Source organism: Aotus nancymaae, unplaced genomic scaffold, assembly GCF_030222135.1.
Source record: "Aotus nancymaae isolate 86718 unplaced genomic scaffold, 86718_ANA_hifiasm-v0.15.2.pri h1tg000019l, whole genome shotgun sequence".
Lineage (NCBI taxonomy): Eukaryota > Metazoa > Chordata > Mammalia > Primates > Aotidae > Aotus > Aotus nancymaae.
Window position 1 is genome coordinate 27999045 of NW_026988431.1, and position 14497 is coordinate 28013541.

The 14497-nt window shown below is 36.5% G+C and overlaps 1 protein-coding gene across 3 annotated transcripts in view; it reads right to left on the reverse strand.

Annotated features, from left to right (window-relative positions):
• The window catches only part of NPHP3 (nephrocystin 3), a 46682-nt gene that overhangs the window by 23542 nt on the left and 8643 nt on the right, over positions 1 to 14497 (reverse strand). For 2 of the 3 annotated variants that reach the window (XM_012451221.3, XM_012451222.2), the window contains exons 6-13: positions 14332 to 14492; positions 9556 to 9712; positions 7028 to 7102; positions 5122 to 5295; positions 2699 to 2802; positions 1597 to 1711; positions 1195 to 1338; positions 629 to 726 (exon numbers count right to left, since the gene is read on the reverse strand). In XM_012451221.3, the coding sequence (XP_012306644.2) occupies positions 629 to 726; positions 1195 to 1338; positions 1597 to 1711; positions 2699 to 2802; positions 5122 to 5295; positions 7028 to 7102; positions 9556 to 9712; positions 14332 to 14492 (1028 nt within the window). The remainder of the gene's footprint in view (positions 1 to 628; positions 727 to 1194; positions 1339 to 1596; positions 1712 to 2698; positions 2803 to 5121; positions 5296 to 7027; positions 7103 to 9555; positions 9713 to 14331; positions 14493 to 14497) is intronic. The other variant, XM_012451223.2, reaches the window with a different exon arrangement.

The following is a 14497-nucleotide window of genomic DNA, read 5'->3' on the forward strand; positions in this document are numbered from 1 at the left end:
AAACTAACCATGACTAAACACTAAACTCATCACCTTCTCCCCACAACCTGCCTGTCCTTTGTGTTTCCTATTTCAGTTCATGAAACTACATTAATTAAACTCCAGAATCATCCTGGCTCTTTCTTTTTTCCTCACATCCCAGATCTACTTAACCTTCCACCAAATCCTTTTCCTTTTTTTTTTTTTGGAGACAGGGTCTCCCTCTGTCACCCAGGCTGGAGTGCAGTGGCACAATCTCAGCTCACTGCAACCTCCGCCTTCCAGGTTCAAGCGATTCTCCTGCCTCAGCTTCCCGAGTAGCTGGGATTAAAGGCATGTGCCACCATGACCAACTAATTTTTGTATTTTTTGTAGAAATGGGGTTTCACCATGTTGACCAGGCTGGTCTCAAACTGCCGGCCTCAAGTGATCCACCTGCCTTGGCCTCCCAAAGTGCTGAGACTATAGGCTCACACCACCGCACCCAATCCTATAGATTGTATTTTTTTCATAAATTCACCGACTTCTCCCCATCCTCACTGCAACTTACATAGAAAACATGAAAACCATAAATGCATATTAAAAATCTTTCCTTGTTTGTACTTAAAACATTTCATGTAATCTGAAAGAACTAAAGTTGGCATCGTACCTCCATGCTGGAGGGCATGTTTCTACATTCACAGAAACAATTACTCTTACATTCACTGGCAGTGGATCTATCAGCCATTTCATGTGTTTTTCAACTTGCTTAAAAATATAAAGACAAAATTCAATCTATTAATCAAAATATTTCAAAACAACCCAATAATAGCTCCCCAAATAAAATGAAATTCTTATTAAGTTTATCTAATTAAGGACAAAAATCTTATTTTGGGGTGATTTATTTTAGAATTTTAAAAGAACAAGTTTAGCAAAACATCACCAATTTGAACTCTGGACATGTAAGGAAGTGTGAAGGCCCTAAAAATATGTCAAAACAAATAGTCTTTGCTAATTGTGTAAATTCAGTTGGTCTTTCTCAATAAGATATTAGTGTCTGTGGGCTTACAGTATATTTTTTTAATCCATGCTTCCTCCCTAGAAATGAAGCAGAAATGTAAAAAATAACATCATATTTTCTTCTTACAAACATATAATTTATATGCCTGCTCTAGCCATTACTGAATTCTCATCTCTTTCTGAGTGTATCAATAGGTAACAAATGGAAAACGGTACCTGAACTTGATCTATAGAATCAATAATGATGATGATGCTGCCTTGATGACGAGCAGAGAGTTTTTCCAGCCAACGTGGAAATTCTTCCAGAAGCTTAGCAGGATCCAGTGTCAGAGCAGAGACTGACCAAGAGTGCTGCATCAACTACAAGGTAAGAACATACACAAACTGAAGTCGTTACACTTTATCCGAGCTGGGGGAAATATTTCTATTCCCACTTCTTTATAAGTCAAAATCAAGTCACCAAGAGGACCTGATTGCATCGAATATTATTTTTAACCATATACAAAATCAAAACAGGTGGATAATATTGAAAACTGGTTTACCAGTAGGTACTCACTAGTCTCAACAATTTCTGAATCTAAATAAAATTCTGTAATTCCAAAAGATGGCATACTCTACCTTTAGAGTTAGTCGTTTAATAATTAAGGAGGACTCTGAGCTGGTTGACATGGGCCTTCCTACAAAATGGGAAAGAATCAGTGTGCTGGGGGAATTCTTCTGTTGTAACTGAATCCTGAAAGAAAAAGAGAGAACTTTTATAAAACTGGTAAAGCTCCTTGACTGTCAATAAAAAAAGAATTCACAATGCAGTAAACATCAAATATTGCCTAACTGAGCAATCAGATGGTCAGTTACTTTTAAATAAATATGGAGATTTCTGTTTTTATTCCACTTTTAAATCATCCTAAATAATCTTTTAAAAAATTGTAGATTCACTTTAATTACAAATTGATGTTAATTAACATAAACCAAAGTACTTTACATATGAGGGTAAGGTATTAGTAAAATAAGCATTAACTTTTAACTAAAAATTACTATTAGAGGAAAATTTGTTAGGTACAAAAATATTATTTTCCAAACATAACTTTAAATAAAAGGGTAATAAAAAGGAAACAACTACATATGCTAACTCATCAATGTAAGTAATAATGAATGAAAATATTTTTACTGCTTGTTTTTAAATAACATAATGAAATAATACAGTTTATTAGCTTATATGAAACTCAGTCCATAATTCAAGGAACTAGACTGCATTCATGGTAAAGCTTATCCTTAATTTTAATGTTCTGTAGAACATATTTCACTCTAGTCTGTTTGTGTCTTGTTTCAAATATTTAAAATCTTAATGAAACTTTTAAATAAAGCCAGTAATTAAAAATAAAGGCATATTACTCTATAATCCACCTAATAACATGTCACGTGTTATATGACACGTTATGTCACATACGATCACTTCCTTACATAGCACTCTCATATGTCTTACCTATGATTTATATACATAATCATGAATGCTCATGCTTCCTATTCCTTTCTCATTCTGTGTCTTCTCTCTGACATTGAAATTCTATGGATTTCAGGGCATGAACTTTTGTTTTACTCCTTCGAACTTTTTTAATATTTTATGTAGGCCACACAGGAAGGCAGGCATGCAATACATTTTGTTGAATAGACTCAGTAATTCAAACAATGACAACAACAATTTAATTGCACTGCATCATACCACTTTGATAAAAGAAGAGACTTTCCAGAACCTGGTCCTCCAGACACCAGAAGAGGTGGAATTGGGGCTGGTGCTGCCACTAGATCATTAAGGCGTTGGTAATACTAGAAAAAAAATGAATTTAAATTGTAAGGAAGCACATGCCTCTGAGACTACTGAAGAGTCAACTTCCAATTATTCTCTGAAAACACTGGAGAAAAGCTTCATGAGAAAATGAAATTCACTTTCAGTTGACAGCACCCTCATAATTGCCTATTTTTATGACTGGCAAAAACATGGCTAAACTAGTAAACTAAGAATGGGACCCAATTTCTTCTACACACAGTATTGCTGTAAATTAATGGGTAAAGGACAACATTTCAGGTCCCTGTGTGGTTTTGCAACACTCAAATGTTTGCAGAATGTTGCAGGGAGCTCACTGTAGCCCCCAAACCACAGAATGCATTGCAGAAGACCTTGAAGGTACTGGCAGGTGACCTAGATCTCATGGTCAGAGCAATAAACACCTGTCCTGGGAATCACCTCAGTTTCTGGGGGTTGCTGAGAAAAGGTCCAAATAAGAGCAGTTTTCATCTGGGGACTTGAAGTCTCTCAACCTGCCCAAGAGAATCAGGTTAGCTTAGGCTGCCTGAGATATTTTTGAAACTAAGTGAGTTCTGTGTAAAGTCCAAGAACTCATATTTCCCAAGCTTTCCCCAGAAACTCAAAACTGGTTCAAAGCTGAAAAGGATACACTCCTAAACCAAAATATCTTAGTATTTATTAAGGAGTTTCCAAAGTTATCTTGAGAGGTGAGTTCTTCTTAAGTGTACCAACTGTCTAAATGACAGTTGATGCGGAATTTTAAAAAGTATATAGTAAGTAGTTTGCAGCCAGCTTTAGGCTAGCTTTAGAGTAGCACAATTCTCCAGCAACTATAATAAACTACTTGGTATAGTTTTTCCATCAATTTTTCTACTTGTTATATTTAATTAACAAGCAGAAAATTTATATCTCTAAAGAATATATTCCCCGGGAACTCAAATAATTTAGATAGAAATGATACTTCTGAAGGAGCAAAGAAAGTATTAATTTACTACCTCATAAGTGCTAACAACTTAGTTTGTGGTCCCACAGAAAGTTCATTTCTAGGATCCATGCTTCCTAAGTTAAGACCCCTTGCTATAAAAGAAAAACCACTGGATTTGGAGCCAGGAGAGAACTAGGTTCAACTCCCAGATCTGCAATCTACTCACTGTGTACTCTTAGGCAAACCATAATCTGAACTTCAGTTTCTTTATTTATAAAATAACAATAGCAATACTTCTCGTAAAATAACGACTAACATTTATCCTGTGCAAGGTACTATGTTAGGCACCTTATGTGCATCATCTGGTTTAATCCTTGCAACAACCCTATGAGGTAGGTACTATTAGTTATTCTCATTTTACAGCCAAGAAAGTCAAAGTTTAGAGTGGCCAAGTAACTTGAAGAAATCTAGTTAGTAAATGATGGAACCAGGACATTAGCAGTCTAAATTATAAAAGTTGTGTAAAAATACAACTGATAATATTAGCTATTATAATATTACTTACAATACTAGTTCTTACATTAATTTTTAACTATTAAGTATTAAATTTTTTTTGAACTTGCACATAGATTTCATTGTATACTTCAAGTTCTGATAATTTGTTTAGATATTTAAGGAGGATGTTGGTAAGACTGATAAAGAAGGACTTGTCTGCCTGTTTCATGAACTACTGTGCTTTGTTTTCTAAATGTAATATTTTGACTCAAGAATTGGAAGAAAAGACAGACTTATTATTCTTTTTTCTTTTTTTAAAAAGACAGGGTCTTGCTCTGTTGCCCAGGCTGGAGTGCAGGCGCATGGTCATGGCTCACTGCAGCCTTAACCTCCTGTGCTCAACTGATCCTCCCACCTCAGCCTCCCAAGTAGTTGGGATTATAGGTGTATACCACCATGCCTGGTTAACTTTTGTATTTTTTGTAAAGACAAGGTTTCGTTGTGTTGCTCAGGTTGGTTTCAAATTCCTAGGCTTAAAGCAATCTGCTTGCCTCAGCCTCCCAAAGCGTTGGGATTACAGGCATGAGCCATTGCACCTGGCCTCAGCCTTACTATCCTTACCAAGTTTCCTAGCTGTCTTAATCCTGGTCTGGGTGGGTTGCAGATGGTGGCATAATAAATATGTGGTTGATAAATTCTAGTCTGTAACTAAAAATGTCTGGTTTTTATAAGCATATTTGAATCTCACATATCTTTCTTATGACACAAACCCAAGCACGTTTCAACATGGATAATCAAGCCATGAGATTAGACGACTAATACAATTATAAACCTTAACTATATTTAGATGAAAATACAATCATAATGCAGCCTTTAGGTGGTGACAGATCTTTGTTAGAACAATACTCCAAGCACTTACTTTCTCAAATCCCAACTCATGGGTTGAATTAGAAGCCTGCTGAAAAGTTTCCATTTGTTCTTGTTCATCATGTATGTCCCACAGAACATCACCAAAATCATCTTCTTCTGGAATGGAATCCTCACTGCCCAAATCCTTAGACTCCAGGTCTGTGTTCTCAAAACCCAATATGTCCTGAACACAAAGAACAACCACACAAAAATGAATGAAGAAAATAAAGATCTTACAGCAGGGGTTAGCAACCAGGCCCAAAGTGGGCTTCACCTACTTTCAGGAGGGCAAGTTCAAACCTACAGGCTTTGTATAATAAACTTATAACTACAATAATAATAATAAGCATAACTACAATAAACTTATAACTATAAAATAAACATGAATTTAAAAACAAATAAAAGAAATAAAAATGTTAAAATAATAGAAACAAATACCTCTTTTTATAAAAAATAAAATTAAAGGAATATTTGAATTCCATGAAATTTGTTTTCTGAAAAATATTATACAACATCTTTGGTTGTATCTGGCTGGTGAATAGTTATAAAGTACTAATTACTAGGAAATATGCTATAATAATTGAATTACTAAGAGACGTGGTTTCTTGGTATCAAGTATTTCTACTTTTATATCTAGTCTTTATAGTAAGTTACTAAAAATATATTCTCCTTTAAGCCCTAATGATGGTAAGTACCTTCACTTTCACTTGCTGCCATTCATTCTGCTCAATTAATTTTATTAACCTTGGTCCCAAAATTCACAAGATTGTGGAGAAGATCAAATTTCATAAAGACAATCTTTATACTAGAGAGCACCATACAAAATGCATTACTAGATGTCATAACATTACGTTCTGGGGCCCACTCTTTTTCTCTAATGATAAATCTCTATACTTCCTACTTCTCAAATAGGGTCCCTGGTTGCCTAGGGGAGGTGTCAGAAGGTGTGGGCAACCACAGGCTAAACATGGTACATCTTCCTACTGTGCCCATTCTGCTTGAAGATCAGGGGAGTAATAAATTACCATTATTACTATTTTCTCTCTCTTTTTTTGAGACAAAGTCTCACTCTGTTGCCCACGCTGGAGTGCAGTGGCATGATCTGGGCTCACTGCAACCTCCACCTCCTGGGTTCAAGTGATTCTCGTGCCTGAATCTCCTGAGTAGCTGGGATTACAGGCACCTGCCACCACGCCCAGCTAATTTTTGTATTTTTAGTAGAGATGGGGTTTCACCATGTTGGTCAGGCTGGTCTCAAACTCCCGACCTCAGGTGATCCACCCACCTTGGCCTCCCAAAGTGCTGGGATTACAGGCATGAGCCACTGTGCCCAGCCTATTACTATTTTTTTCTAATATATAATTTTAAATTATTTTTTATATTAAACACAAACAGACATAATATCAGGCAGAATATATAACTCACATAAATTTTTAAGATAGCACATGAAACTCAGGGACTTTCAGCTCAAGGGCCCTCCCTGGTCCAGGTTCTCATCCCCCCTTGGAGGCATGCTTTCACCCTCCTCTTCTGTTAGGGATAACATGGTGGGAAAACCTGAGAAGGACTTTCCTAATATATAAAAATTGAAAGGGTGCACCAAGGAGCCTCCCTATTGAATAAAATGAACATTTTCTCTCAAATAGTTTTTAGCTAGTGCTTTTGTAATATGTTTTACACTTAGGTACTGAAGCATCAAATAGTCCTGTGGGACTGATGAGAGATAAAGATATTAATACATGGTCCCAGTAATACCACGAGCACACCACAGGATGGACTCCCAACAGAAACAACAGCGCTTTCCTCAGTTACTGTGTTCAAAAAGACAAGCAAGGGGTTTTCTCTGGAAAATTCAGTTTTACAGAAAGTGATCTTAAAATATTTTAGATGAAATCTTACAGAAAATGCATATTTACCTGTTTAATAATCTTTTCTACACAAACATAAGTTTTATATACTCCTTCTGCAGGATCTCCTGAGTGATCAATGATCTGGAAAAAAAAGTTTAAGAATAATGAGAAAAACCATAATATCAGAAGGAAGTGGTGGTAAATATTTTCATAGTGCTTCTGTGATAGGAACTATTCTAAATATTTAACACATATTACGTCATTTATCTTCACAACAACCTTAAGAAAGAGATACTATTATTGCCCATTTTATAGAAGAGTAAACTGAGTCAAGGTAAGTAACTTGTCCAGGGTCACACAAGGGATTTAGTGTGAAAAATGGAGCAATAAAACAAGAAGTATACATTTTTTTCCCTGTCTCCAAATTATCTCTTATGTATTTCCATACCACTTAATATATTTACCCTTCAAAATGCATCAAAATCTGGCTGGGCACGGTGGCTCATGCCTGTAATCCCAGCACTCTGGGAAGCCAAGGCGGGTGGATCACAAGGTCAAGAGATCGAGACCATCCACGCCAACATGGTGAAACCTCGTTTCTACTAAAAACACAAAAATTAGCTGGGCATGGTGGTGCATGCCTATAGTCCCAGCTACTAGGGAGGCTGAGGCAGGAGAATTGCTTGAACCCAGGAGGCAGAGGTTGCAGTGAGCAGAGATCACACCACTGCACACCAGCCTGGTGACAGAGCGAGACTTCATCTCAAACCCCGCCCCCCGCAGAAAACAAAAATGTATCAAAATCCAATTTTATGTCAGTAAAGCTATAATTCTACAAAGGACAAAAGCAAAATAGTATTTTACTATGTCTTTCTAGTTTTACTAGTCTAACTGAATTTGCTGAAAGAAGAAAGCCCAATATGTAAGAACATGTATATTGCTACAAATAATTAATATTTGATAACATTAGAATAAGGCAATTATTTTACAATGCATACCAACTGAACAAGCATAGAGATTTACCCTATATTTACATTTATAATCATGGTAGAGAGATCTTATTTCACTCCTATTTTATAAAATAAACTCATTCTTCTAGCATACTAAATTTTTTAAAGAGTTATAGAATAAATAGAATAAAAAAGATAAATTAATCTTTTTTGTGGTGGGATTACAGGCATGAGCCACTGTGCCCAGCCTACTACTATTTTTTTCTAATATATAATCTAAAATTGTTTTTTATATTAAACACAAACATAGATATAATATCAGGCAGAATATATAACTCACAAAAATTTATACTTTTAATTTATTTAAATATAAATAAAATTGTATTTATATTTAAATACTTTTAATTTATTTAAATATAAATAAATTATATTTAAATAAATTAAATAAATTTTATTTGTTTAATTAAAACAAAGAATGAAATGGCTCTGGAGATTGTAATAAAAATGCACTTCCTTTTTGTTTTAGCCTCTTTAGTTTTATATGCCATGCTGGTCTCAAGCTATCTTTTCAATACTAAATGATGGAAAGAAAAATACTAGTATTTCCACTAGATTTTATTTCCTGGCTGGGCACAGGGAAATGAAAACTCCGTAAAAATCCTATAGTTGTTTTCCGTTGTATTATTCACATAACTACAGACATTTACCAAGTTACCTCCATGTACAGTAATAAAAAGGCTATAATGTCTATTCTAAAAATTATCCCAACATGTGTCTAGGAATGATCAAATTTCTCTCATCCCATCATCAGCTTTTTGCTTTCCCCAATGCTTTCAGGAAAGGTCACTATAAAAAGTCTCCTCCTGCAGCGTGGGCAACATGAGACCCCATCTCTACAAAAATTTTAACAAAGTAGCCAGGGTGTGCCTGTAGTCCCAGGAGGGAGGATTCCTTGATCTCTGAGCCCAGGAGTTTGAAGCTGCAACGAGCTATGAACATGCCACCACACTCCAGCCTGTGTGACAGAGTGAGACTCTGTCACTTAAAAAAAAAAAAAAGGTTCCTTCTGGCACTGATCCTTGGTCAGTGGACAGAAGAACTCTGTGCTTGGGAGAACAGCACAAAATACCATCTGATCATTCAGATATTTTTGCTAGCCACACATAGTGATTTATTTCTCTCTTTTTCTTACAACCCACGACCAACCTGTTAAGAAAGTGTATTGGCTCTACTGTCAAAATTTACTCAGAATCCTACCACTTCTCATTATTTCCTCTACCACCACCCTGCTTGGAGCCACCAGCATCTCAGACTCTGCACACTACCCTGAATGACTGCCTATTTTCAATATGGCAGCCAAAAAGATCATTGTCAGATGATCACGCCAGCCCTCATTCTGTTGCTTATAGTCCTGCAATGGCTCCTCATCTCATTCCAAGTCAAAAGCCAATGTCCTCAAAATGGCCTCCGAGGTTCTTCACAATCAGTGAGGCCCCCTCACCTCCTATGCCCCTCACTATCTGCTCCAGCCACACTGGTTTCTCTCCCCTCCCCAGACATGACAGGCTCAGGTCCACCTCATGGCTTTTGCTCCAGCTTTTCCCTCAGCTAAGTGTGTTCTTCAAAAATGTCTATGGATTTTACCTTGGCTTTGTTGGTCTTGTTTAGAATAGAAACTTGATCGATCAATTGCTGGACGGAGTCAGAACTGACTTTTCCATCTTCCAAACGATGACAGATTAATCGTGGTTTTCCTTCCGGGTTTTTCAGAAAAGCTTCTTCACAGTCTTCCAATAAAAGACTAGATAGGAAATCAGCATTTTGTGTGCTATACTGCATGGTGGCAGCAAGCAGTTAGTTAATCAACCTAAGTGCCAATAACGGAGTTTTACTACAGTGACAAGTGGCCAGAAAAGGCCCAACTGCAGAACAAGGGAAGCTTTCCGAAAACAGATGTGTTATGGCTCTCTTCCAGCTTGGACTTAAAATCTAATATGTTCATTAGCCAACAGTGAGGATAAATATAATTATGCATTAAATTATAAAGCATATATAATTTTGTTTTTTAAACCTAAAAAAGATCTCAAAAACACTCTTAAACTTGGCTCAAAATAATGGACCAGACTCATGAGACTGGTTTGAAAATAGATGGCAAACAAAATTGCATTTACAAATGTTTAATTTCAAAATTAAACAAATTAATTTTGAAATTAAACATTTGTAAATGGAATTTTGTTTGCCATCTATTTTCCTTTGCTTTTGAAATACAAGCAAGCAGGATGCCACGCACAGTGAGGTGCACAGGCACCATCCAGGGCAATGGCCAGGTTCCTGCACTGCTTTTCCAGGGGTTCTTCTTAATGCCTTTAATTTGACCCACCTCCCTTCATGGCAGAATCACAGGAGAAATCTCTTACAATGAAAGATGGGAACTGAAATATGGTGAGTCCAGGAGAGAACTTCAGTCCAGATAAAGGTTTCAAAATGAGGAATTCTTTGCTCTTGATGGGTCCTCCTTCATTATGTCAGCACCCTTGTTGGGCAGACCAGACTAAGAATGCTTGAGCCTACGTAGAAAAGGAGAGGTGCTTCTCTGTTTGGATGACAGCCCCAAAGTTTCCCAAGTTTTCTCTTTCCCAGTCCTTTTAGCCTTTCCTCATCTAATAAATGATCCGAATCCTTATATCCAGTATATACTACAAGAAAGATCTGGGGGCAGACTGGAGGAGGTTGGGTGACTGGCAAAAACCTTGACTGAGGTGAAAGTAAAAAAAACCCAAAAAACAACTTTGTTACAGGGAACCAAAATTATATTTTTAATGAAAATTCTAGAAAAATCCTAGAACAATCTGCTGAGGTCTCTCTCTCTCTACTTCCCTCCTTTCTTTTTTGCTCTTTTTCTTTCTTTTTGAGACAGGGTCTCAGTCTGTCACCCAGCCTGGAGTGCAGTGGTACAATCACAGCTCACTGCAGCTTCAACCTCCTGGGCTCAACTGATCCTCCCACATCAGCCTCCCGAGTAGCTAGGCCCACAGGCACACACTACGCTCAGCTAATTTTTGCATTTTTTGTGGAGATGGGGTTTCACCATGTTTGTTCAGGCTAGTCTTAAATTCCTGGGCTCAAGTGATCCTCTCACCTTGGCCTCCCAAAGTATTGGGATTACAGACATGAACCACTGCGTGCAGCCTACATTTACTGGGGTTTTCTACACAACAAAGGACACTGCAACCAATCCCCTTTCTAGAAAGCATTAGATGAAAGTTGTCTAGAGAAGCAAATTTTGTGGGGGGTGTGTGTGTAGAAGGGAGATACTATATAATTCAGAATTTGCAAATTAAAGTACTAGCCCAAAATAAATAAAAAAGAAGAAATGTTCTATTGTATATTTCTGTGCCAATCCAATCTATTCAAACCACAGAAGTTTTCTATGTTAAAATCATTCTGAAAATCTATAGAAATTTTGAATTTCAGTGGTTCATTTATCAATGCTTTGGGGGAAAAGTCTGTGGCCCACTAGAAGATCAAAGAGTGGGTGTTCTGTTCAAGCACATGTTCGTATTTCAAAACCACTCCCTATAATACTGACCTATGGGGCTCAGATAAAGTGATGATCTCTGGGATTTTATTCAAATAATTTGGAGGAAGGGAAGCAGATGGTGCAGATGAAACAAACTAGTCACGAGTTCATAGTTGCTGAGGTTAGATAGTACACCAGGCCAGCTAATATGTTGATAAACTGCATGTTAGGATCCCTTCAGAAAGTAGCCTGAGCAGACAAAAATGCAGGGGAGGAGCTGCTAGAGAAGATGCAGCTTTGTGGGGTGGAGGAGTTAAAACAGTGAGGCTGGGGCGTAAGGAAAAAAAGTTCAATTATAGAATAAACAAGAGCTTCCACTTGCCTAAATTCTATAAGGAAACTCCACAGGCAATCTGGTTAAAAAAAAAAAAAAGTTGAAGGAAACCAGTAACAGGGCCTAACAAGTCCTAAAAGGTGATTGTATTACTCTTTAGGCACAGAAGCCTCCCCAAGAGGGAACTCTTCTCCCTTGAGAAAGACTGATGATGCCATGAGGAAAACCAGTCACAGTTACCCCTCTGTGCTGGTGTGCAAAGGAAAAAGCACCTCTCCTTCTACGTAGGTTCAAGCATTCTTAGTGAGTCTGGTCTGCCCAACAAGGGTGCTGATGTAATGAAGGAGAGCCAATTAAAGGCAAGGAATTCCTCATTTTTAAACCTTTATCTGGAATATTCCTACTCAGACAGCCTCTCCTGGAATCACCATATTTCAGTTCCCGTCCAACACTGTAGGAGATTTCTCCTGGGATTTTTCTCCTCTCATGAAGGGAGGTGGGTAAAATTAAAGGCATTAAAGAAGAATCCCTTGGAAAAGCAGTGCAGGAGCCTGGCCTTTTCCCTCTAACGCACCTTCTCCGATCAACGACATTGACAGGCACAAGGCCTGTGCACCTCACTAAGCGTGACTTCCTGCCTACTTTCCCTGCCCACAACTAGGCATGTTGTTAGCATAGCTTGCTCCAATCCAATCATTTCACACCTCAAACCCATAAATTATGAGCTTCATAATCTCTTATATGAGGCCTGAATGGTGGGAGAAGCCAGTAAACAGTATCTTCAAGTAACTCAGTGGGTACCATCTGCACACAAGGAATAATTATTGATCAGGAAAGTGTTTCCCCATGGAGCTTCTAAGCTGCTCAGGAGAGGCTTTTCTAGATTCATCTTTTCAGCAGGATGGGGTTGTCATCAGGGTAGGTGAAGGCACAATCTGAGAGAAACAAAGACTCTAACAGCCCGTTTGGGGTGTGGACCCCATCCCCACTGCCATACCTCTTGACAGGCATAAATGAAACAAATAATCAAAATCATAAGCAACTGGAATAAGAAAAGTTTAAGTAAAATAAGGCTAAAGCAGGGACTAAAAAGATTAAATTTAAAAAATTAAAATCCTTATTTCTTTAACAAGAATAAAATTAAAAAAAAATGTACACTATAAAATTTTACTAAAAGGAGATAAACATAAATCTACTAAGAAAACGTAATAAAATATGAAATAAGAGGGGAGGAAAACATTAAGAATAGTTTAAAATTAGAAAAGAAAAATAAATATTAAAAGTGTAAAAATAGTGTATACAATGTTTTATTAAAAAGTAAGGGGCTTCTTTGTTGGTTTTTGAGACAGGGTCATGCTCTGTCACCCAGAAACTTTCCTTAATATAAAGAAAAAAACAAAATGGTTTTACAGATCAAAGGTAAGAATTAGACAAAATAATTTAACAACCAATAACATACATTATCAAGTAAGATAAAAAACTACTCAATTATTAAGTAATAAGATATATCCTTAATAAATACTAAAACAGGGAAAGAAAAGGAAAGGAGTAGACAGCAATGAAACCCAACTGAAGGCAATCAAGTTGAAGAACTCCTTAAGGATATTCTAGATGAAACCTTATTGTCCAGGTAGTTTCCTGTTCACCTGGCCACTAGGCAAAGTCTGAAGGATCAACAATGGGTTATACTGCAGGGAAACTGGTGAAAGTTAAGGCCCTATGTATACCTATACACAGTTAAAGTCAGAGTTGGTCCACAATTGAAAAAGCAAAATGCTTTGGAAGGGTTAAATTTAGACAGTACATCTAGAAAGAAAAATTAACCTTTTATTAAACTTACTCCGTCCTTTATCTCCATATCTAACTGGTGAAAAAAATATTTACTCACAGACAAGATTCATTAGCATGATTATATTTACATTATAAGAATATTGTTCACTTTACTGGGTCTATTTAAATAGGAAGCGCCTCACAGCATGTAAATTATGATTCAACACCTATACAAGTGATCAAGTACATGAACTTCATTTGTAACATATAAAGTTCAAATGCCTCTGAGTTTATATCCAAAGAAAGAAAACAATGAAGGTTAATGTTGATTACTGAAATTAAGGGTTATTAACTTTTTCTGTAGAAGGCCAGATAGTAAACAGCTAAGGTTTTGTAGGACATATGGTTTCTGTTATAACGATTCAACTTTGCTATAGTAGTATGAAAGCAGCTGTAGAAAATATATGAATGAATGAATGTGGCTGTGTTCCAATAAAACCTTATTTAAAAAAACAGACTCCTGGCTAGATTTGACCCTTGGGCTATATTTGCCAAAATCTGATTAAAATAGCTTTAAATTAATGATTTTGATCATATTACCTATGAAACAAGTCTAACAGCATAAAATTTTTAATTATTTTATTTAAGTGTGAAACAGTTGTAGAATTTGTTGCATTTCATGGACTGTTTTTTATTATAAGGATGCAATTAAAATTTATCTTTGAAGTTTGTTTGCCAATCTCAATTCTATTTACAGCTTACTGCTTATAATAAATTACACTTTGTTTCAGCTTACCTTGGTAATGTTAAGTGAATAAATAAAATAACTAAAGAACTTTTCTCAATTTCCCATTTTCTTACAGTGAGGTATTGATTTTCAACATCTATTGGAAAATAAACAGTGTGGAAAAAATATCCCATTGTCTCGCACATTCTCTTAAGTTTAGGTGAATAGTCCTAAA